This window comes from Pseudopodoces humilis, chromosome 10 (genome assembly GCF_049639895.1).
Source record: "Pseudopodoces humilis isolate 2021_Gansu_Grassland_sample_001 chromosome 10, ASM4963989v1, whole genome shotgun sequence".
In the NCBI taxonomy this organism is placed as follows: domain Eukaryota; kingdom Metazoa; phylum Chordata; class Aves; order Passeriformes; family Paridae; genus Pseudopodoces; species Pseudopodoces humilis.
In genome coordinates, this window is record NC_142209.1 from 29245737 (window position 1) to 29267013 (window position 21277).

Genomic DNA, 21277 nt, shown 5'->3' on the forward strand with positions numbered 1-21277 from the left:
GGGGGTTTGCACTGTTTTTCATGGGCTCTTTAATAATCCTGGCAGGTCAAGACCTCAGTTTTATATCCTGTCTACAAGCCAGCACCTCTACCAAAAATAGTGTCCCCAAAGCATATCGGGATATCACTTCAGAACTGACTCAGAGGGAAGAGTGCCAGCAACTGATTTAGCTACACTGCTTTTGATAGCACCCTGGATTTTCCTTGGAGATGCCCCAGACATGTACTGACCAGCCTTAACCTTGTTTACTTTATGAGGTCTGAGAAGCCCACAGCCTGACATGCCCTGGCTACCCAGTAGGATATGTTTAGTGTCAAGTCTAGCAGCATATTCCCAGAAAACTCAGTATTAATTCATATGCTCATATTCAAAGAATTATTTAACATAACAGAGCAACAAGGTAATTGCTGCATATTTGCCTAAATTGGTATGCAAGGTCTTTTAAAGTTAATGTAACCCTCTCTGGGCTGTCTGCATGTTCCTGTGTCCTGATTTGAGACCAGTCCTCTTTCCAAAAAGGTCCTCTTTGTGTATGCCCACTGTTATTTTTCTTTCTATGCTTGCTTTTGGCAATATCATGATAGAAATAAGTGATTTCCCCCAATTTTAACTGGCCCTCGTCAGCTGTTATCTAAAATTAATCTTACAAAATATTGTGGGTAGCAATTATGTGCCAGGTTTGTTTAGTAAAGTTCCCAGAGGTCCACATGACAAGGAGCCTCAAGTAAGAGGCAGTTGTCTCCGTCATGCAAATTTGGGGAATTAATTAATCAAGTGAAAGGTCAGCTGTTTCTGTTATCTATCTTGCCTATCAGTGCTGATCATCACACTTTCTGTGAGCTATTGAACAAGTCTAGACTGTGTTGGTAACAGAAACTTGCTTTCTTCAGTCCTATAGATGCAGATTTTCTTTCAAAATGCTGCCCAGCTGCTGAGTCTTGCAGAGTCTAGTAAAACAGAGAAAAGAGATCCTAGATGTGCATCTGAAAAACAAAGCCTCCTCTCCAGCCCATCTGATGTGGGTGTTGCAGCTCATGCTGTCAGTTCTCCTCCATTATCAGCAGGCAGAGGGTGTGAGCTCCTCTCTGAGCGTTGTCTGTCACCCCAGATACTGGGGAGACCCTTCCAGATAACAGAGGCTTCATTCTTCCCTCTCTGGAGAGGCCTGTGCTGACAACAAAAGGCTGGGAGGCAGAAGCCTTGGAGATGGACAGGGCTGGGGACTGACAGCCAGCTGTTGGCCAAGTGAAACCTCCTCCTTTTCTCCCCTTGTTAGGAAAATATTCCCTGGCTGTGGGCAGCTGTCTCGGGGTGCTGGAGGAGAACCTCTGCAGAAGGTGCTGGCAGAGGGGTGGCTCTGGTGCCACCTTCCCTTGGCAAGGGCTGGGAGGTCGTGGCAGGCTGGAGCAGGGAGAAAGGCACAGGGAATGCATTCCCCCCTCCTTGGCTTTGAGTCTGCACCATGTGCTCTTGTGCAGGGAGAGCTGCTGGGAGGATCTCCTCCCTCGGAGGTCATTCAAGCAGCCAGATAAACTGCACTGCCCAGGATGTGAAGAAAGATTTAGGATTTATGAACATTCGCTACAGCCAAATCAAACATATTTGTTTGGTGGTGTGTTATTTGTCAAAATGACATCATTTTTCGTGCTGATAAACAAGGGAATTCTGACTGCACCCTGGCCTGAAAATGCCACACGTTGGGTTCAATGTGTGCTGCGAGGAGCAGTGCAGGGGGACTCCTCATCCTTCTCGTGAGCCTGTGGCACCACAAGCACACCAACCTGCTCACTGCTGCTGTGTACACACAGAAACGGTCCAGCTAATTATCAATTATATATTGAAACACTCAAATTCCTGTGGGCAGGACGTTCTGGGGAGCTCAGGATCCTGGCACACCGATGCAGCAGGTGCCAGGCTTGGGCATGGAGCTCTGGGGATGCAGACAGGGGCTGAAGTGTCCTTGCCATGAGGGGTGGAGAGGCACTGCCAGCACTCCAGGCACGGAGAGAGGGTGCCAGTGAGGAAATGCAGCCTCCTCGTGCCTCTCATCCAGCTTTTCCCACCGGGACAGTGAATCCCAGCAGGTCCTGGGTGCCTTTGGAGAGGTGTGGGGTGCCCTGGCTCTTGTGGAGGGCAGTGGATGCCGTCTTGTAGCCCAGGAGAGGAGGGGAGGCCGTTCTGCTCCTCACAGAGCACGTGTGTGATAAACTGGGGTGTGATAAACCTGCTCTCCCCGAGCTGCAGCCTGCGTGTTTTCTGCTATACTAAGCACTACATAGTGAAGGCAGTTAAAGTCAGCAGCATGAAAATTAACATTTAAAAAGATACTCTATATTCCTTAGCAAAGCACTGCTATCCAAAACTCTCTGTGTGGGCTTGGGTATGAGAGGGAGAAAAAAAGATTATAATAAAAAATAGACTGCAGGCATAGAGTGAACAGTTGCCGTGACCTTGCCTTTTGTATGCCATTACACAATTCAATGGCAGTCCACTCAAACCTTGCTCTCGATCAATATCCTATTAAAGCAGCACAAAAAGTCTCTATAAACTTAGTGGTTAGCTATGTTTATAAATGGAACTCAGCATAATTAGATGGTCAATAGCAGGCTGTACTTGTAATTTTAAAATGAACATCACACATTTCATATCTGTTGTATTCGGTGAAACCTCTTTGAATCTAATGATACAGTGTGGAGGAAACAAAGGCCTTGCAAAAAAAAAAAACCCAACCCAGGTCCCCTTTCCTCCCAGCAGCAGCAACACAGTGAGTTTCCCTTTGTTTATGGAGTCACAACACAGGAAAAAGTTTATTAGTCGAATGTCATGTTTCTCCCATCTAACCTTAAACACATTATCACTTCACTGCAGTGTTACACGTGTAATGATCTGAGTCACATCCCAGCCCCTCTGTGAAAGTAAATACATACAAATGGGGAAAAAAAAGAGAGACTAAATATTAATGTGGCTTAAAGAAAGTGCTGTATTCCAAGGGAGACAAATGCCAGCCTGGCTGGTTTTATTTAGTGGGTTTCCTGTTCTGTAATTCAGTAATTTTTTCAAAATAAATATTGCAATTGGGTTAAGTCAGAGGGCTGTTTCTTAATTTCTCCATTATTTTTCTTGACATTTTGGGTGAGGAGCTGAGCTGGAGGGAGCAGGCTGGGAGCAGGGTGATGCTGCCCTGCACCCTGGGAGAGGAAAAGTGTCAGGCAGAGGCACCAACCTTCCTGCTCCTCCTCTGCTTGGGAAAACCAGCTCCTCCTGCCCCTCTGAGCCTGTCCCAGCTGCACAGGGAATTTTTTTGATGCCAGCAGCTGAAATGGGGGCTCCAGGCTGGGTGTGGGGCAAGAAGGGTCCTTCCCTCTCACCTCCTTCCAGCTCATAGCCTGGCTCAGGTGACATCTTGATGGGATTTTTGCTTTGACTCACAGTTGCAGTTTCTGACATCCTTTCCCATTTGGGGGATGTTCCTGAGCTGTCAGGAGGTCACTTTGCTGCAGAGCATTTCTTACAGGGGTAATGGTGTGTTTTAGATGTCGTTGATTGGAGTTTGTGAGCCTGCAGTTCCCACCACACTGCTCCACGTGGGGTGGAGCGTGTTCCTGGGGCACAGGAACTGGGGTAGGGACGTTCTGTGGTGGATTGTTGTCTGCTGCAATGAACAGGTTTGGTTTAGGCTAAGTTTTTTTAGTTTACACAGAGTTTTTTAGTTCAGACGAGAGTTTTGCCACAGTTTGCACCACTTTGATCCCTCTGCTTATTCTGCAGAGATGCTGCCTTTTCTGGGAGTCATAGAATCACAGAATGGTTTGGGTTGGAAGGGACCTTCAAGCCCATCTCATTGCAGCAGGGACACCTTCCACTATCCCAGGTTGCTCCAGTCTGGCCTTGGGCACGTGCAGGGATGAGGCAGCCACAACTCCAGCACGTTGTTGTGATTTACAGCAGTAAATGCAATTACTGCAAGCAAAGGTACAAATAGGCTTTGGAGGAGGACAGGCACTGTCAGAAAGGCAGGAGAAGGGATTTTGAAACCTCTCAACCCTGTGCAACCTTTGCCACAGCACCTCTGGGGCCAGAGACCTTGAGCTGGTGGTGGCTTCTGTGCAAGGACTGCCACAGGGTTCAGGTACTGGCTCCCACAGCCCAGCCAGGCACTTTAACATCCCCTGGTTTCTATTAAAGGTGGGTTTTGTCCTTTAACCCTCTGGTTTCAAACTGGCATTTGAGTGTGGCGAGGTGGTTTTGACCAGTGACCAGCACAGCATCCTTTGTGTTTGCTACCCAGGCAGCAGCCCCTGTGGGATCAGCCCTTTCTGCTTTGCACTGAGTTTACACAGCACCAGCAAAACCTTGTTCCTACCCTACCCCTCCTCTGGACACACATTCCTTTTTTCTACAGGGCCAGCTCAAGAAATATCCAGGATTTGGGGAAAGGGCAATAAACACGGCAGGGGGAAAGAAAGAGGAGAAGCATTACCCACATACCAGTTTTTCTGCCTTATCTCCTTGGAATAAAACTGTTTCATGAATTTGGCAATGCCCAGGAAATTAATTGTGCCTCAGAAAGAATCAGTGCTTTAATTCAGTGCTTGCCTTTCTATGTTCCTGTTTGGAAAACTGTGTGTAAGTTGGGCTTTGGGAGGCAGAGAGTGCAGAGGAATTGCTCAGGAAAGGGTCTGCAGAGCACAGATCTGTTTGGCAAGGAAGTTGCTGAAAACTGTGGAGTAGATGCTGCAGAGAGTACCTTTATGATTGATTTCCATTCAAGTCAGACTGACTGCAGTGTGGTCATTTTTCTAACCCATAACTGCACACACTGCAGCAGTCTGCTATCTGCAGGGTGTCTGAATTATAGCAGTCCATGTCCCTGTTACCTTTTACACAAATTACTTACACCGGTTTCTTTTTCCATGCAAATTCATCAGTTTTACAGCCTCTTGTAGCTGCTGTCAGGAAACTGTTGCAGAAAGCACAAATTGATAAAATGAGTTAATTTCACTGTGCTTAATTTTTCTTTCCCTCTGTTAACACACCCTCTCATATACCCAGTGTGCAGGAAGCATATGATAGTTACGAGAAGATAACAAAGGATTTGAGTGTTCTTGTCATAAATTACTTCCCAACTTAATTCCTTTTAATGATCATTCCAGATTTTCTCAAGTTTTAACGGCATTGTGCATTTTCCATCCCCGGCTTTTAAAAGTCCGTGGATATCCAGGCTGTTCCCTTTCTGTCTCAATGACGTTCTTAAAAGATCCTTGCCAAACAACAACTAATTGTCTTGTGGGGATGATGAGGCAGCTGCAAAGCTACATTATTCCTCTGTCAAATCTGACATTGTGAGCTCCTTAAGACTTGGGGTGAAATAACTGGCCCCGTTACAGTCAGTGGCAGCACTCCCAGCCCAGACATGTTAGCTGGGTGATAGGAGCTATCCTGTCTTCATTTCCTCACTCCTTCCCCGTTGGACTGAAAGATTTTTTCATGTTTGAAAATGGGCCAGATTCTCAGACCAAAGATTAAACTTGGCTCAGCGTCCCTGTGTGGCACTGAGACTGCTTCGCTTTTGTGGCTGTGAATCAGGGCTCTCAGACAATACAGCCCAGGCCAAGCTGGTGCATTTCATTGTGCAGGATGTCCTTTTTCAGATGGCTCTGAAATGTGAGAGAAAATCATGATCTGTAATTGTCAGCCCCCGAAGTTGTATTGTCCTGTAAATAGCACTGGAGCAGCCACAGTGGACATGGTACCATTTGCTGTATTAGTGGCATTTCGGCACGAAATCCATTCTCTGCTGACTTCAGCGTTAAGCTGCTCTGTTCCTTGTCTGCTCCCACAAGAATACAGCACATGGAGTTCATGGCTTCTGCCTGAAAATCTCAGGGTGTGTATGAATCTGTGATGTTTAATGTGGAACCAAAGATCCAGGATGGGGAAACTGCAGGGATTCATATCGCTTGCAATAAAAATTTCAGTACTATAAGGATAAGGTGATGAGGTGAAGAGTAGAAGCTCACTGCTGGATAAAACTTTTGGGGAGTTGTATGTCTCTGATTTATCTGGAGGAGAGGCCAGAGGAAAGCTCAGATGCTCTTAGGCAGAAAAGAGCTCAGGTTTCTCATCTGCTTTTTTAACCTCTGTTCTTGTGGCTGTACATCACATGTACCCCAGAGGTTCTGAGGTGTGTGTTTCCCTGCCTGTGATCCTTACAGATCCTGCCAAGCACTCTACAGGGATGATGAAGCCTATCTGTAACCATGCCAGCAGAGACAACATGGTCCTAAAAGCAACAAGTTTCATTAAATGTTAGAATGACATTAATAGAAAAGCAGCGCTTCGAGGAAGTCATGCCATAATTGTTTAATTTTAAAAAATAATAATAGTATCTTTGGAGGAATGTAAGAGACATTCTATGTCATGGAACATTGTATTCTTGATAAAATTTCCATCTTCTTGATTGCAATGCCAGGTACCATTAGCATTTCCTAATTTCCACATCCCACCTGTTCCCATCGTGAAACTAAACACACTCATGAGGAAGAAGAAAGTGATTTTGAAGTGCAATTCATGCCATATTCACATGACTTACTGACTGCAATCTCTTTTGTTTCCCCAGCACCGATAGCTGCAGGAACAGGCCCTAATTTCTCCCTCTCAGATTTGGAAAGTTCTTCATACTACAGCATGAGCCCAGGAGCAATGAGGAGGTCTTTACCTAGCACATCCTCTACCAGGTAATTTAATCTCTGCCTACTACCAGGTTCCTTGGAAACCCAGGCCAGCACCATTACTCATCTGGGAAAATAACCATTAAATTCTCTGACAAGCTGTTTGGGGGCCTCACGATGTGGAGCTGTTTCAGATTCACAGAGCTCAATGTTCAGCTGGATTGCAGTAAAGTTTCTCTTGTGTGTACAAGCCACTAAGAAAAACTGCTGCATGGACTTGTGTAGCTCCTGGTTGTATCTGGGTGTATCAGAAGTTCCACTGGAATTGTTGAGTTTCACGTTGTGGCAGAAGAGAACTTGGAGCATAATAAGATGCAAGGAATGTCTTAAGATAGACTTAACATGTATTCTTTATTGTAAAAAGTGTTGCCTGTGAGACTAAAACTGTTTTAGGACCTCTGTCTATAAAGCATTCAGTTTTCATAAAGCATTTAGAAGTTTGTGACTCAGCCTTTGGAAAACTGAATTGCTAATGCAGATGACTGCCCCATCTGATTTTGATTTCGGCTTAGATGCCAACTATCAAACAAGGATATTTTTTATTTTTTTACCTTTCACTTTAATCATCCGTGAGATTAGATTTATAAACAAGCTCAGTCACTCGAGTAGTCTTGAACACTATTAAGGAACCAGATTGATTTTTTTTTCCCCCACAGCCAAAATAGATCACTTATTTCAAAGACATGACAAGAAAGTCTAACTCCAACCCAACGCTCTTTTACATTTTTATCTCAGCCTGCAGTGCCACCAGCTTTGCAGTGAGCAAATGCATGTGTGAAAAATCTCTCTGGTTTGAATATAGCTGTTGTTTTTATTTTAAAAATAATAATCTTTAACGAGAGGCTCTTAGCAGTAACTTCTTACAGTTTGCAGTGATTGGAAGAACATTCTGTCTTGCACTTAGTGTGCACGTTATGAAGCTCAGTGACTACAATTCCCATAACACATCAATTAAAAACTTTGTGCTGTTTCTTTCTTGCCTGTAAACTGTGTAGCCTACAGCACTCATCATTAGCACCATTCTCAGGTAGAATTTACTGGTGACTCCAGAAGCAAAAGTGAGGTTATTAATGTTACTTAAGAGCTCAGTTGTTGCTCTTCTATTCTTCTGCAAATAGCTACCACTGATAAGGAGCTAATTATAAACAGCATGGGTAGTTAATAACTTGGTAATATGTTTGTTTTCCTCTCATTAGGCTGTTCCCAGTCAGGAAAAAAAAAAAATTCTTTAAATACACAGACTCAGCAGAATTATCAGGCGGTAATTATATTGTATGCACACAATTTCCCCTATTGACACATAACAATTCTCTAAATTAAGGAATGGCCAAACCTGCATTCCACACATGCCATAAGACTTATTCTTCCTGTTTCTCACCAACTGGTTTTGCACACCCGCCAGCTCCTACCTGTGCAGAGCTCTGGGTGGGGAGGCTGCAAGCTCTAAACCAATAGTGGAAGATTTTATGTCTGTTAAATGTGTTCCCCCTACACAGAGGAGCCTGTTCTTGAATGCCTGAAGTCTTAATAGAATACAGATTCGGGGGGAAAAAAAAAAAAGTGAGCTGGCCCAGCCTTGGAAAAGTACTTAGAAGAGAAATTCTCAGTAAGGTCCCCACGCAGTCTGTACAACTCATTATGGAAAACAGAGCCAAGCTGAGTGTCTTTGGCTCTGGGATCCTCTCCCTGCAGAACTGCTGGAGCCAGTGGCCACCAGAGACCACTCAAAGGGCTCTTCTGTGTCCTGAGCCTCTGGTGAGGGAGGTGTGATGTATCACAGGGGGATTCTTTAATGCTGACACTGGCCAGAGATACCCATTGGGGGCTTTCTACGCTTGCTGGCACAGCTGCAGAGTCAACTGCTTCTTGTTGTGGGATAAAGTGAGCATTTGAACCAAGAATGGGCTCTTCCATCATTCACTTGCCTCTGTTTCTTCTTATGGGACTGGAGTCTGGGCTAATTGGAAAGATTGAAAATAAAAGTTTGAACTGGTAAACAATTTGCTTTCAGAAATAGCCGTGAAAAAATCTGGCGGTGAAAATAAGTCTCGTGTGTCATCACCGTATTCATTCAGACTGCAAGAACCACGCAATGCAAATGAAATTCTTGCCTTTTTATTGACCTCTGCATGCTTTGAAAAATGTCCTACTTCTGAATCTGTGAACGCCTAAATGTCAGGCTAACTTCTGGTCGAACTGGTGCGTGTTTAGGGGTTTGGCCTGTGAAGTGCTGTTCTGTATCTCACCAAAGCACCCTAAATCTGTTCTACTTTGAGTTATTCTCAAGCACGTCCCAACAGCAGTGCCTTGGTTCCTCTTCCATGCCTTCATTATGTTTTTTTTTTGCATTCTCAGCTCCACAAAACGTCTCAAGTCTGTGGAGGATGAGATGGACAGCCCTGGTGAGGAGCCGTTCTACACAAGCCAAGGGCGCTCTCCGGGCAGTGGCAGCCAGTCCAGCGGATGGCATGAAGTGGAACCAGGTAAGCCCCGGCTCCCAGAGCCCCAGAACATCATCTCCACTTCTTCTGGTTCAATATCAGAATGGCTGTGTTAGAGAGGTGACCAGTTCTAGACGTCTCGTCACTTCGGAGAAACGGCCTAATGAAAATATGGCAGTGGTTTTATTGCTCCTGCAGCTGTGAATGTTTCTGTAGTGTGTCACTTCTGTGTTTTGGCCAAATATCTGAAGTATTTAAATAATGCAGCAGAAGATAGGCGGTCTTTTTCTGTCAAATTGTCCAGATTCAGTTCTGGGATAGCTTTTTCTAGCAGAAAGCAGTACCTGTCTGGGCTGTGCTCCATCGGTTATGCTGCTTAAATAAATATCCCTAAACTTATATAAGGTAGAAGGACTTTTCAAGCATTATACAACACTTGAGATCACTTTAGTAATGACTTTTAAGACTTACAGAAGGAGTTGTTATATTAATCTGTAATGCTGTGAAGTGTGATTGGAGGCTTCATATCAAAATAGATATCACTGGGTGTTACCAACTTCAGAATGTTGAGGAAGCTCTTTGGCCTCTTCTCAGTTAATTTTTGTGTGTGATCTTTCCTGTTGATCATTTTTTTTGGGTTCTGTTATGTTACATACTTAACTGTCCATTGATCACTTATCCTGAGATCATCTGGGTGCTTAATACCATTGGAAATATTTTTCTGGCTCAGAGCTACGTGCATAGGTGAAGTTAATGCCTCAGTGTTGCTTACAGCTAAATAATCAAGTATTTATTGCCAATAAAAATAACAGAAATCTTATTTGTTAGAGGAAGGCAAGCAGTGCCTCCCAGGGTTTGAGAAGGTCCTCTAGAAGTACAAAGGATCTTTTGCAATGCGTATTTTTTTGTCTTTCTTATTTGTCTGGATTTAAAATAGTATGGATTTGGTTTGTTTGGAAAAAAACACATGCTTGTCCAGGGCACTGCGTATAATGAACTATACAGCACAGAAAAGTAAATTCAACCTGCACAGCATTAAAATCAGTTCTGTGGGCACTTGGCCAGCCACCTATATCCTTCATCATGTAGGAAACATACCCACAGCTTTCTCTGGAGACCCTGTCAAACAGCTGTCCTTTACAGCATGCCCAGAAAGTCACCAAATTTGGGCTATTCCAGACTGGGAGGAGACTGATTCCTGTGCCTGGGAGCCCTTGGAGGATCCCCTGCCAGCTGCCCTCTCTCCTCTAATGAGGAGGAGCCAGCTTGTGGGCCCTTATTGACTGCAGATGTGGCACTTTGGCAGGAGGAGAGGGTGGACCTGCGGGCAGACAAGTGCCAGGCTCCCCGTGACTGCCTTGCCACCGCCGTCCCCAGGGCTCTGGTGCTCGCTCTGAGGTGTCCTGGGCACCAGGGGCTGTCCCCTCCATCAGCTCCAGGCTCCAGATGATGTAAGGCAGAGCTTCACCTTGTGCTAAACCTCTGCTCACGAGGCGGCAGAAACGCGGACAAAAGCTCGGCGCCCGCCCAAAGGGAGAGATCACAGCCTGCTCTGCAGACACAGATGGCTGCAAGCTGATGGGGTCACTGCTTCTGCATCACTGTCAGGCTGGGGCACAGCTCCCCCCAAAGTTTGGGGTACTCGTTGTTAATGACAAATGTTCTCCATTTGTGCAGCAGCCAGAGGTTGGCTATTAATTCTGCTGTCACTTCTGGCGGTTTTGCCCACATGTGGTCATTACCTCTGGCTCATCCAAGTCCTGCCTTGGTGGTGGCACTGAGCTGCTGAGCTGGGCAAGGGAAGTACCCAAAGTCTTACACCTCCAAAGCACCTCTGCTCTTGGCACCACTGGGTGCCCAACATGAATGTCAAACTTCCTGAGGTGCTCAGAAAGGCAAGAACAAGTCAAACAAGAGAAGGTTCTTCCTTCCTCATGACCTTCCTCACTTACTACAGAAAAATCCCAGATTCTGCTTAGTCTTGCCTGTAAAATGGCAGAAAATCACCTTGCAGCATCAGGGACTGTAGCCAGGTACCAACTAGATATAGCTCAGATTCACCAAGCCATCTATCACTGTCACAGCTGTGAAGAAAAAGAGCTTTGTCCTGCCCACGTGGGATGCACTTCCAAGCCATCCTTGTGCTATACCCACGCAGCCCCACCCCAGTGCTTCTGCCGTGGCTTTCCAGCAGCCTGTCCTCTGAATTCATTGCCTCAGCTTCTCTGTAAAACAGGGTCACTGCAAGAGCACGGCTGACAGAGGGATTACCTGAAGAGCCACAGCTCATCAGTGGTGAAGGACAAAATAGTGCTGAGCATCCTTCCCAGCCAGGGCAGCAGTGGTGTGTCACTGGCCCAAGGTGCTCCCTCTGTGCACAGATATCACACCTGGGTCTGACACTAACGAGTGGCCTTTTGCATTTAATGTGGGGGTTTCACCCCCAGAAGTGTAAAATGCTTCAGGAATCTTTAGTGGGGCATCTGCCTAGAAAACAGTTTGGTCACCTGAATTCTACAAGTGATGTTAATATCCCATTTTAGCTGGGAGCTTTCCACAGCATTCTTCTCTGAGAGGGAGCTTTGGAGCCTGGACCAGTTTCAGATCCATCCTTTTCGATGTCTTTATCTCCAGAGAAAGGCCTTGCCATTTATTTAATCTACAATCAAAATGGTGGCACAGTTTTTAGCATACAGTAATCTCCAAACTTCGGTGTTTTGTTTTCTTCTTGGTGAAATTTGCAGTAGAAGTTTAAAGGCTAAACCCATCTTTTTGTTTAACTTGGCATTTCTTCCCTGCAGCTCATTTTGTGCAGTGTGGGATAGCACAGGTATCAGCAGTGCAGAATGGTGCTGTTTCAGAAGACAGGCTGAAGTTTTATCCCGTGCTGGCAGAGTAGTGCAATCCAGGTTTCCAAACTCCATAATTAAACCCTGTCCTTTGGGTTACTGGCCAAACAACAGGAGGAGGAAATCAGACCAAGGAAAGGAAGCTTAGACTTGTCTGTGGGATGGCTGCTCTGGCTGGGAAGGAAAGTTCAGAGAGGAGCCAGCAGCCAACCTCCCAGCCCAGTAGGATCCACACCAAAGATAATAATACATCCTTTGCCTTTATTGCCTTTGAGTAGATTGCTTCCTCACAGGAGATTTAGATTTATGCAGAGATAGCTTCTTGGCCTATATGCCTTGACAGGTTTATGGGAGTGAGAGGATGAATATTCCATCTCTGTGTGTTGCATCTGCTTAATTTTGAGGTGTGCACATGGGGAAGAGGGGAGACTCAAACACGGGAGCAGGTGTGAAGCACACCCGTGCTCGTGGCACAGGCACTGGGAGAGGGTGGTAGGGAAAGGTGTGGCCTGGGACAGTGCAGGGAAATCAGGTCTGTGTGAGAGGGAGATGGAAGAAATGCACTTCAAAGAGAGCAAAACGTAGAGGAGGAAAGGAAAATGAGAAGACAGCTTTAGACCATACAGAAGGGAAAAAGAACAAATGCCAGGAAAACAAAGATTTGACTTCCTAGAAAGGAAATACAAAATGGAATACGTGAACTCCTCTTAGAGAAAGAGAGCACTCCAGGCAGAGGGTTATTTACCGCCAGCCGTGACTAGTCGCTCTACATCTGTCTCCATTTTTTTTCTCTTGAACAAATTCCCTTTTTGGATACTTTTCTTCCTGCTTTGCTTCCCTGTGATTGCCCCTGTAAGTGGTCTTTGGAGGGCAGGCTGTATGCTCAGAACATATGTGCAAACTGGCTGGAGAACAGAAGAGGACAAAACCACTCTGTGTGCTATTTAGATTAGGCAGTGGATGCTTCCCCCGTGCCTTCTCCTGGGGTCCCTGCTGTGTGCAGGATGCAGGCTGCACCTATTGTCCATCCACAGCCCTTCCTCTGAGCTTTTTCTTGCTCTGCTGAGGCACCCTGATGTCTGTCTCATGTGGAGACTTTGCTGGGTGTAGATCCTCCATGCTTCACCCACCTGGGTGTGGATCCTTCATGCTTCACCCACCTTTCTGTTCGTGGCACAGGGGGCTTGCAGTGATGAGCAAAGGACTCAGCTTTGTGGGTTTTTTTACAGATATTTCCTGTGACCAAGGGTGCAGCACTCTCCTTGTACGTCAGAGGTGACAGCCAAAGCAAACCCCAGCATTAATCCCATGTTCCTCGTGCTGTACTCCTTGAGTCTCACATCCATTTACCTGCACGCGAAAGCTCCTGGGGAGCTCTCCGACCTAAAAAGGCTGGAGTCTGCCAGAAAAGATGAATTTCCTTTCACAACAGGAAGGCTTAGGAAGTAAAACAAAGCAGACATGTAGTAAATTACTTCTGCTTTTCAAATACCTTTTGCGGTATCCTCCTTACCATTACTTTATCTCAGCACTTTCGGTACATAACTCTTGTTAACTGAGAAGAAGGGCAAGAGAGGATAAAGATGATGTTAGTAAGAAAATAAGGCAGCATCACACTGGCTTTGAACTCCTGCACAAAGCTGGCCTGTGTTCAGTTCTGTGGCAGCTCAGCTTGTAATGGGGGTATGCCATAATTACAGGTATACGTTTTTTAATTCCATAATAAGCAAAGATTGAGTTAATGTGTATCTGTATTCCACTTACGCATTTTTTTAATGTGTTCTCTTGATCCAGTCCAGGAGTAATGTTCACATTGTTCTCGCTCAGTCATTTTGTGAAACATATGGATGGTATTTGCCAAGTCTGCTCCCATTGTGCTTCTACAGCGTGGCATGGAAAGAAATGTTTAAGATGCAAATTCAGAGTATACTATTGGATTCTTTACTTAGGTTTTCTACTTGTTTCTTTACTTAGATCTTGTGCTTTATTCTTAGATCTTCTACTTGTATTTCCACACGGTAGTTTAGTCCCTAGAGGACAGTAATCCCAGGAAAGGTACATGTTTGCACTCCATGCACTTCCTAGACATCTGAAGAGACTGAAGACAGCTCTGCTTTGCTTGTGGTCTTGACCAACTTGGTTTGCAAAACTTCTGGAGCTCTGTGGTCCTTTTCCCACTGAAAGACTGGTGTGGCTGTTCATGTCATGGTCATCCCCTTGCCCCAGCTCCACCTGGATGTTCTGCTCCCGTTATGCTGTGCTGGGCCTTCGTGTGTCTGCGCCTTGAAAACCCCAGGAAACAAACAAGACTTTCAGTTCAGGAGCTTTAAGGAATTAGTAACACCTCTTGCACTGCATGGCTGATAGACATGTCCACAGTTCCAGGGGCTTATGAGGTTGAAAATTTTACATGAACCTGCAGAAAGCTCGAGAGCTCCTCGTTAGACTGCTGGACTCACCTGTGGTGGCAATGATGCTTTTAAAGTCAGCCTCAGGATTGCACACCAAACCACCCAGGCCACTGCTGCTTGTTCTCATGCCACCACCTATGGGACTGTCTGAAAACAGTTTCTGAGGAATTTCTATGCAACTGAGGAGCTGAGATCTTATTTTGGAGTATTTCCCTTGCAGTGTCAGTGACCCCCTAACTTGATGGTGCCGTGCCTCTCCCCATGGCTGCTTATGGAACAACCACATGCAGGCAACCAGTCCAGAACTTGTTTCAATAATGCTTTTCTTAAATCTGGCATGGGCTTTCTCCTCAGCATTCAAGAAAACTTCTCCTTATTTACTGAGAAACTTTTATTTATGCCATATGCATCAGAAAAGCTCATTCAGGCATAGTTCAGATGACCACAAGAGTTTGTTTTCCATGCCTGTTCGGAATTATATCTTGGAAATTGGAGAGAAAGTGCTATAAGGGAGATCCTAGATCATGTTCTTTATGCCCTAAGCACAGTTGTTGCCTGGCACAGCCTGGAAGATAAAGTATGTGTGGTGTGTCCCAGCATCAGCAATGCAGAGTGTGTCTGATCTGTCCTCAGGCAAAAGGTCTGTGGGCTCATCAAAGGCCTTGATGTCGTGCTCTAGCTCAGAGCCCAGAGAAGTTCTCAATGATTGTGCTGCATTACTGCCAGTGATTCAAGGAACTGACTGCAGAAAGTATGATGAAAAACATGAGAGCCATGTATTATACAAAATAAGGAATAGCAAAAGAATCCCTTTTCACTGAGAAAACATTCAGCTTCATACCTGGACTATTCAGTGTCAAGTAATTCTCCGGCGCTGCTTCTCAGTGACTTGCTGCAGTGGGCAGTTTGCACCGGATTGTAACTAGACACAGGAATTTCACAATCTTTATTAATTTCCTTGAGATGAACTTTTTGGGTACTCATAGGCTTGTAGAAGGAAGACAAAGCCTAGGTAGCATCACTTTTCCTTGGACCAGGGGAGGTCTACATCCAGGATCCCTGCCAAGTGTATTTTCTCAGTATTTCCCAGATGTGACTTTGAATTGCCCTCCGGTTCTCAGTGTGTGAGGTCAGGCAGTCCCAGAGCTGTTCTGCCTGTACCTGCCTGCTGCAGCAGCTTCATTACACACCTCAGCACACCTCCCAGCAGGCACCAGTGCCATTTTTTCCTCCATTGAGCTTAATATCTGAAGACAGGGGGAACATTTCACACAGAATGGTTCAGGCTGGAAGGGACCACAGTGGGGTCATTTGCTCCCACCTCCCTGCTCAAGCAGGGTCATCCCTGAGCACAGGGCACAGTCTTGAATATTTCCAGTGAGGGAGACTCCACACCCTCTCTGGGCAACCTGCTCAAGAAAGAAGTTGTTCCTCATGTTCAGGACAAACTTTATTTGTTAACATGGAATTGCACGTGCAGGCAGCCACCTAAAAAAGCTGAGTCCAAGTGAACAGGTAGATGCTTGAAGTGAAATGTTTGATAGGAACACACTTGAAGGAACTCCAGCAGCTGTATGGTAGAGAGCTTTCCTTAAATATCTTTTTTTTCATAGAGTCCATGTGTTGCCATATCCCTGCTCTCTGCATTACAGTATCCCATCAAAACACAAGCTGCCCAGTGGTTTTCAGAACATACAATTTTTCTTTTCTTCTTAGAGCAATAACACTTATCAACTTTTACTGAAATACCATATCAGCTCCTTGTCACTGGCAGTCTACAGTTCCTGCCGCTAAAAGTTTAATGCATTTACAGGAGCACTTAGGCATCAAGACTTTGATATCACAATCTGTTAGTCACAGGTGCTACATGATAGGTTTGTGTTAGCACATTATAGATCTTTTATCAGATACTGCACAAAATGTGTGTGTTTCCCTGCCAGGCAATCAGGATCAGGCTGCTGCATAGCTGATGAGTTACTCACCAATATAAGTTGTTGTTTATTTTCAACAGAACTTTCCCAGAACTGCACCTTAATGGATAAGTTAAACTCTAATTGGTTGAGGCCAGTGAAGACCAGGAGCTTAATGGAGCCAGGAAAAATGCAGCAGGTCCATGGTGGTGCTTTGAGCACTGTCAGTCTTTCACAGTGGCATTTGTCAAGTCAAGTGATTAACATTGCTCATTTGCCATCACAGACAGAGTCATTTTGACAGCAAATTACCACTGGATCAATAGCTCAGCTTGTCTTTGGCAATTCACGTAGTAGCATGAGACCTGTGACAACATGCCATGCTGCTGGCAGTGCTGCCTCAAAACCATGGAAGGAAGTTGGAGGTGGGGGAAGAACTGCTCACCGAAAAGTCAGCTCAGATTGAAAAGCTCTAGATGTTTTCACATCCCTCCAAGGCTCCTCTTACTTTTTTTTTTTCCAGACACTGGACAACACAAAAGACTTGGCCTTGGGATTCAGCCTAAACTGTGCTTTCCATTTTTAATAAAATTAGTAATCCCATGCAAGTGTTGAAGCACATGCCTCAGCTTTGCTGTAATCCCCTGAGGAAAACATCCCTTCAGCACGGTCCCAGAGAAGTCGGGCGGTCGGTCAGTGTTGTGGCTTTGCTTCTTGCATCTAGTTCCAGATGTCAGGAAATGCATCATTTAAAAATGGAGATGGAGCTGTAGGAGTTCTGAGTTGAAAATGCAGAAAGAATTTCACTGTAGTTATCAAATTAAAGCTGTTTTTGACTGGCCTGGTGCTAACATCACCCCTACGTGCTGCTTTCACTGACCTCAGTGACAGAGAGAAAAGCAGATCTTTTGTGCACTGGCACAGTGTAAGGTCACCTGAGGTATTTCTGTCACCAGATACAATTCACATCACCTACATCCTTTTTCAGACATACAGGAAGGATTTCTTGCATAGAAAACTGTTCCCTGACAAAGGCTGGAACAATGCTTCCCAATGGGAGCAGGATTCCTGGGATGGCAGTGATGTGTTGGACATCCATGGGCCTGACCTTCCTCAGACATTACTGATGGCCAAGCAACATTTTGTTGCCACCCATTGTTGATCAGAGAATCAAAGAATCACAGCATGGTTTGGCTTGGAAGGGATCCCAAAGCCCATCCAGTCCCATCCCTTTCCCCATCCCAGGATGCTCAGAGCCCCATCCCACCTAGCTTTGGACACTTCCAGGGGTGGGCAGTCCTCAACCTCTGTCCACAGCAGCCCACAAAATGTAACTTAAAGCAAAGACAGGGATGTGTCTTGGGCTCCTCTTTTGACACCAAGTAAAAGCTACCACCTTCCTTGGCTCTGAGACAGAAGCAGACACTTTCTTTCCACAGGTGAGCTCTAAAGACAGAAGCTCCTCTGGTTGACTGTGGCTGTGCATTTCTTGCTGGTTTGGGATCTGTAGAACCTGAATCTTTGTGAGCTCCAGACAGGTCTCCCCTGACCCAGAGATCCTTGAAGATCATCTGATAGTGCAATGTGGGGCTGTTTAGTTGCAAAATGGCATTAAAAAATTGAAAGTAGGCTTCCAAAAAATTGAACTAGTGTTCTTGTTTGCTTCTGGGACCAATTCAGGATGTTGACTTGGATCTATAAACTCTCCTATAGATTAGATCTTGGTTGGGAAATGGACTACATTCCTTTCATGTGCTGTCTTAGCAGTTGAGATCAGCAGACCTGCTTTTTCTAATGTGTTTGGGAAGCAGAAGCAATATTTTATCTCCTGTGGTATGCTGCTGGTATAGAAATGTTCAGGCTTATTAATTCTTCAGGACACAGGAAAGTCTTCATCACCTGTGTAGGCAGTCATGGGAAAGGACCCACTGCAAAGACTCCATTGAACTCTTTCTTTTTTATTTTTTTTGAAAGCAGCTGGAAAATATTAGTAATCTTCAGCGCCAATATACAGTACACATTGAGAGCCAGTAAATGATGCATATTATTGCAAATTCCTGTGCACTTCTGCATTTTATAAAACAGATAACTAAAATACTCACCTAGCCAGATCAGTTCCCCCAGGGATGCACATTTCCAAGCAGAGGACAAACCAAAAACACAGAACAGAACAAAATTAGCCAAATAGAATGGCTAAGTGTTTGAAACAAATGGTTTTAAGATCACTGAGTAAGGAGCGTGACCTCCTTTTGCATCAGTCGAGGCAACTGTGAAACTTTGCGAAAGAAGCTCACCACAAAACAGATGCTGGGCTATCTTAGGTAAATAAATTACAAAAAAATAATAATAAACCCCCCCCTACACTTTTTACAAAGCACAGCTGTGTAAATATTGCATGAGACAGGGGAGAGGGAGAGAGATGTAACATACACCCTTTTTTTTTATGCAGAAGTTCTGCTCTGGGCACTGTTTATTAACATTCCCAGTACAACCATCACTCCAGTGCCTAGCACACAGTGCTGCTACTGTACTCCCTGCACATGTTTGATCTTGGCTTTAGAGGAGAAGACAGGCTTTATTTTAAAGGAAACATTTTTACCCAAAGATAAAAGGTGCAAGGAGAGGTGTTAGGAGACAGGGAATTACAGGATCATGGAATGATTTGGGCTGGAAGGGACCTTTAAAAGCTCATCCCATGGGCAAGAACACCTTCCACTATCCCAGGTTGCTCCAAGGCCTGTCCAGCCTGGTCTTGGACACTTCCAGCAGGACCAGGTACAGGAAGAAGACCAAATCTCATCTCTTTATTCCGTTCTCTTTCCCACACCTTCTGCCACACTGACTTTAGATGCACTCCTGCTTCTGCACCAGGTGAGGAGCAATTCTCCTTAATTTCATTGTGCTGGATGCCTACTGCAATTTTCCTGCTTCTCAACTGCACATTCCAGCCTACAAAAATCTGCCCACAGAGGGGAACAAAGGCTCACCTAGACAGGCAGTTCACTGTCTCTGACAAGAGCTGCTGGTGGTGGACACTTAAGGAAAGATAACAACAATAGGAGAGGCATCCAGTGATGCTTTCAAGAGTACAGCCTCATGGATTTTGTCAGCAGCTTGGTTTCACAAGCCAGGGCCACATCTTAGTGTTTGACTGCCTTCAGCGAAACTTTCCTTTCAGAGATGTGCTTTTAACCTGTTCTTTATTTTGGCCTCTACAACATCCCATGGCAGAAAGTTCCAGTTTTACTCAGTGCTGCATGAGGAAGAACAACTTATTTTGTCTGTTTCCTGATCATTTTGCTTGATGCTTCTTAGTGGTTTTCTGTTTCAATGCCTGAAGTAGTGAATAAATCATTCCCCAGTTACTTTCTTTACTTTCCTTCAAGTTAAGTGCTGCCCAACACTTTGACTGCAGCAGTCAGCGAGCACAGGGAAGCACAGAAATCCATCTAGCAGCCTCTTAGCTCAGGTAACAATTTGACTGAGTGTCTGCAGAGCCATCTTACACCTGCAGAAATGTCTGTGTGCTGTGAAAGCAGCTGTGCTGTTCACCCAAACTGGCTTTTCTGTGACTTCCACCCCAGAGCTCATGGTGTGAATGCAATGACCCACCCCAAAGAGCCTAGAGAAGAGATGATGTTTTAAGTTCTTTCAATTTCCAGCTCCAAAGAAACTTAAACCTCAGCATCTAGCATAGCTACAGCTCTATTCTGGTTCCATCTTGCTCAGGGAAGAGCAGGAGATCCACAACATCCTCCACCTCTGCTTGTCCTCTCCACCCTGGCACAGCCCTACTTGACATCATCCTTTCTGCTCTTCCCTTACATCAGTGCTCGCTGCTATTTTTAGTGTGATATACACCAAAAAGCATAACATAAGAGATCCTCTTACTAAAATTAGCTGGAAAATTATAGGCTGTTTTACTGCTTTGTGCACAGTCTTCATTTGCCTCAATAGATTTGCAAACCCCCAAAATTCAGATCTTTGAACTAATTATTCAGATCTTTGAACCCCTGAAAAGCCAGACAAGTGAAGTGGTACCTGCATCCCCAAGAGCAGCACTCTGGAAAAAATGGGACTGTTTTATCTCAGCAAGGGCTGGAGGCAAAGTCTTGGGTTCCACTTACAGGAGGGAAATAATTTTTTTTTTTTTTTTTAAAAAAAAGGATTTACAATCAACAAGATTTCCAAAATATAAACCTATGGATTATCTTTCTTCGCATTTAGTGTTTTATTGCAGTAGCCCACGTTTGTCTCCAGGAATATTATCCATGATGCAGCACACTAATGCACTACCTTGCTCTGAACAGGAGAAAGCACTTTGGATGTAGTCCAGGTTTAACCCTGTCTTAGGGCTTGCTTTTACTTTTAAACAAAATAACAGCAAATGGAAGTAAAAGCATCATCCTGACTCTTCCTCGGAGCGCGGCAAATCCTACATGTGAGGAGCAGCTTTGAGACAGAGGGTGATGCTCATTCCCACTCAGTTCATGACTCCTCTGCCTCTCTTTGCCCTTTCAGTCCCTACAACCCACCTCTGTTCTCCATCCTTGAGTGAAATCCCCTCGGCCACACGTAACCTAAACGTGCTCTGCAAGGAGCTGCTCCTGGCTGTCAGAGAGACCGCTCGACATCTGACATCAGACTGATCCCTGCAAAGACCCCTGTCATCCAGGCAGAGTTGCAAATTCTGGCTCTTTGGAGGTCTTAAAAATTAAAAGATTCCCCCCCAAACTGCTGTATTTCTTAGGAAAATCCCACGCCAAATGCTACCTTGTAAGTATTAAAAAAATTGTTTGTCCTCTGTTAAAAAATGATCATCTAGGAACCCATTCATTTGCAGGGGGAAAGGTTTTAAGAGGACAAAGCAGGCTTACAAACCACATTTCTCCCATGCCCTGTGAACTGTTGTGCTATTGTGATTTTACAGTGCTA

At 45.0% G+C, this 21277-nt stretch overlaps 1 protein-coding gene across 12 annotated transcripts in view; it reads left to right on the forward strand.

Moving 5' to 3' along the window:
• Positions 1-21277, forward strand: part of NFIA (nuclear factor I A) — a 248965-nt gene that overhangs the window by 161313 nt on the left and 66375 nt on the right. For all 12 annotated transcript variants that reach the window (XM_014250709.2, XM_014250706.2, XM_014250707.2 and 9 more), the window contains 2 exons: positions 6620-6737; positions 9087-9214. In XM_014250709.2, coding sequence (XP_014106184.1) covers positions 6620-6737; positions 9087-9214 — 246 coding nt within the window. The remainder of the gene's footprint in view (positions 1-6619; positions 6738-9086; positions 9215-21277) is intronic.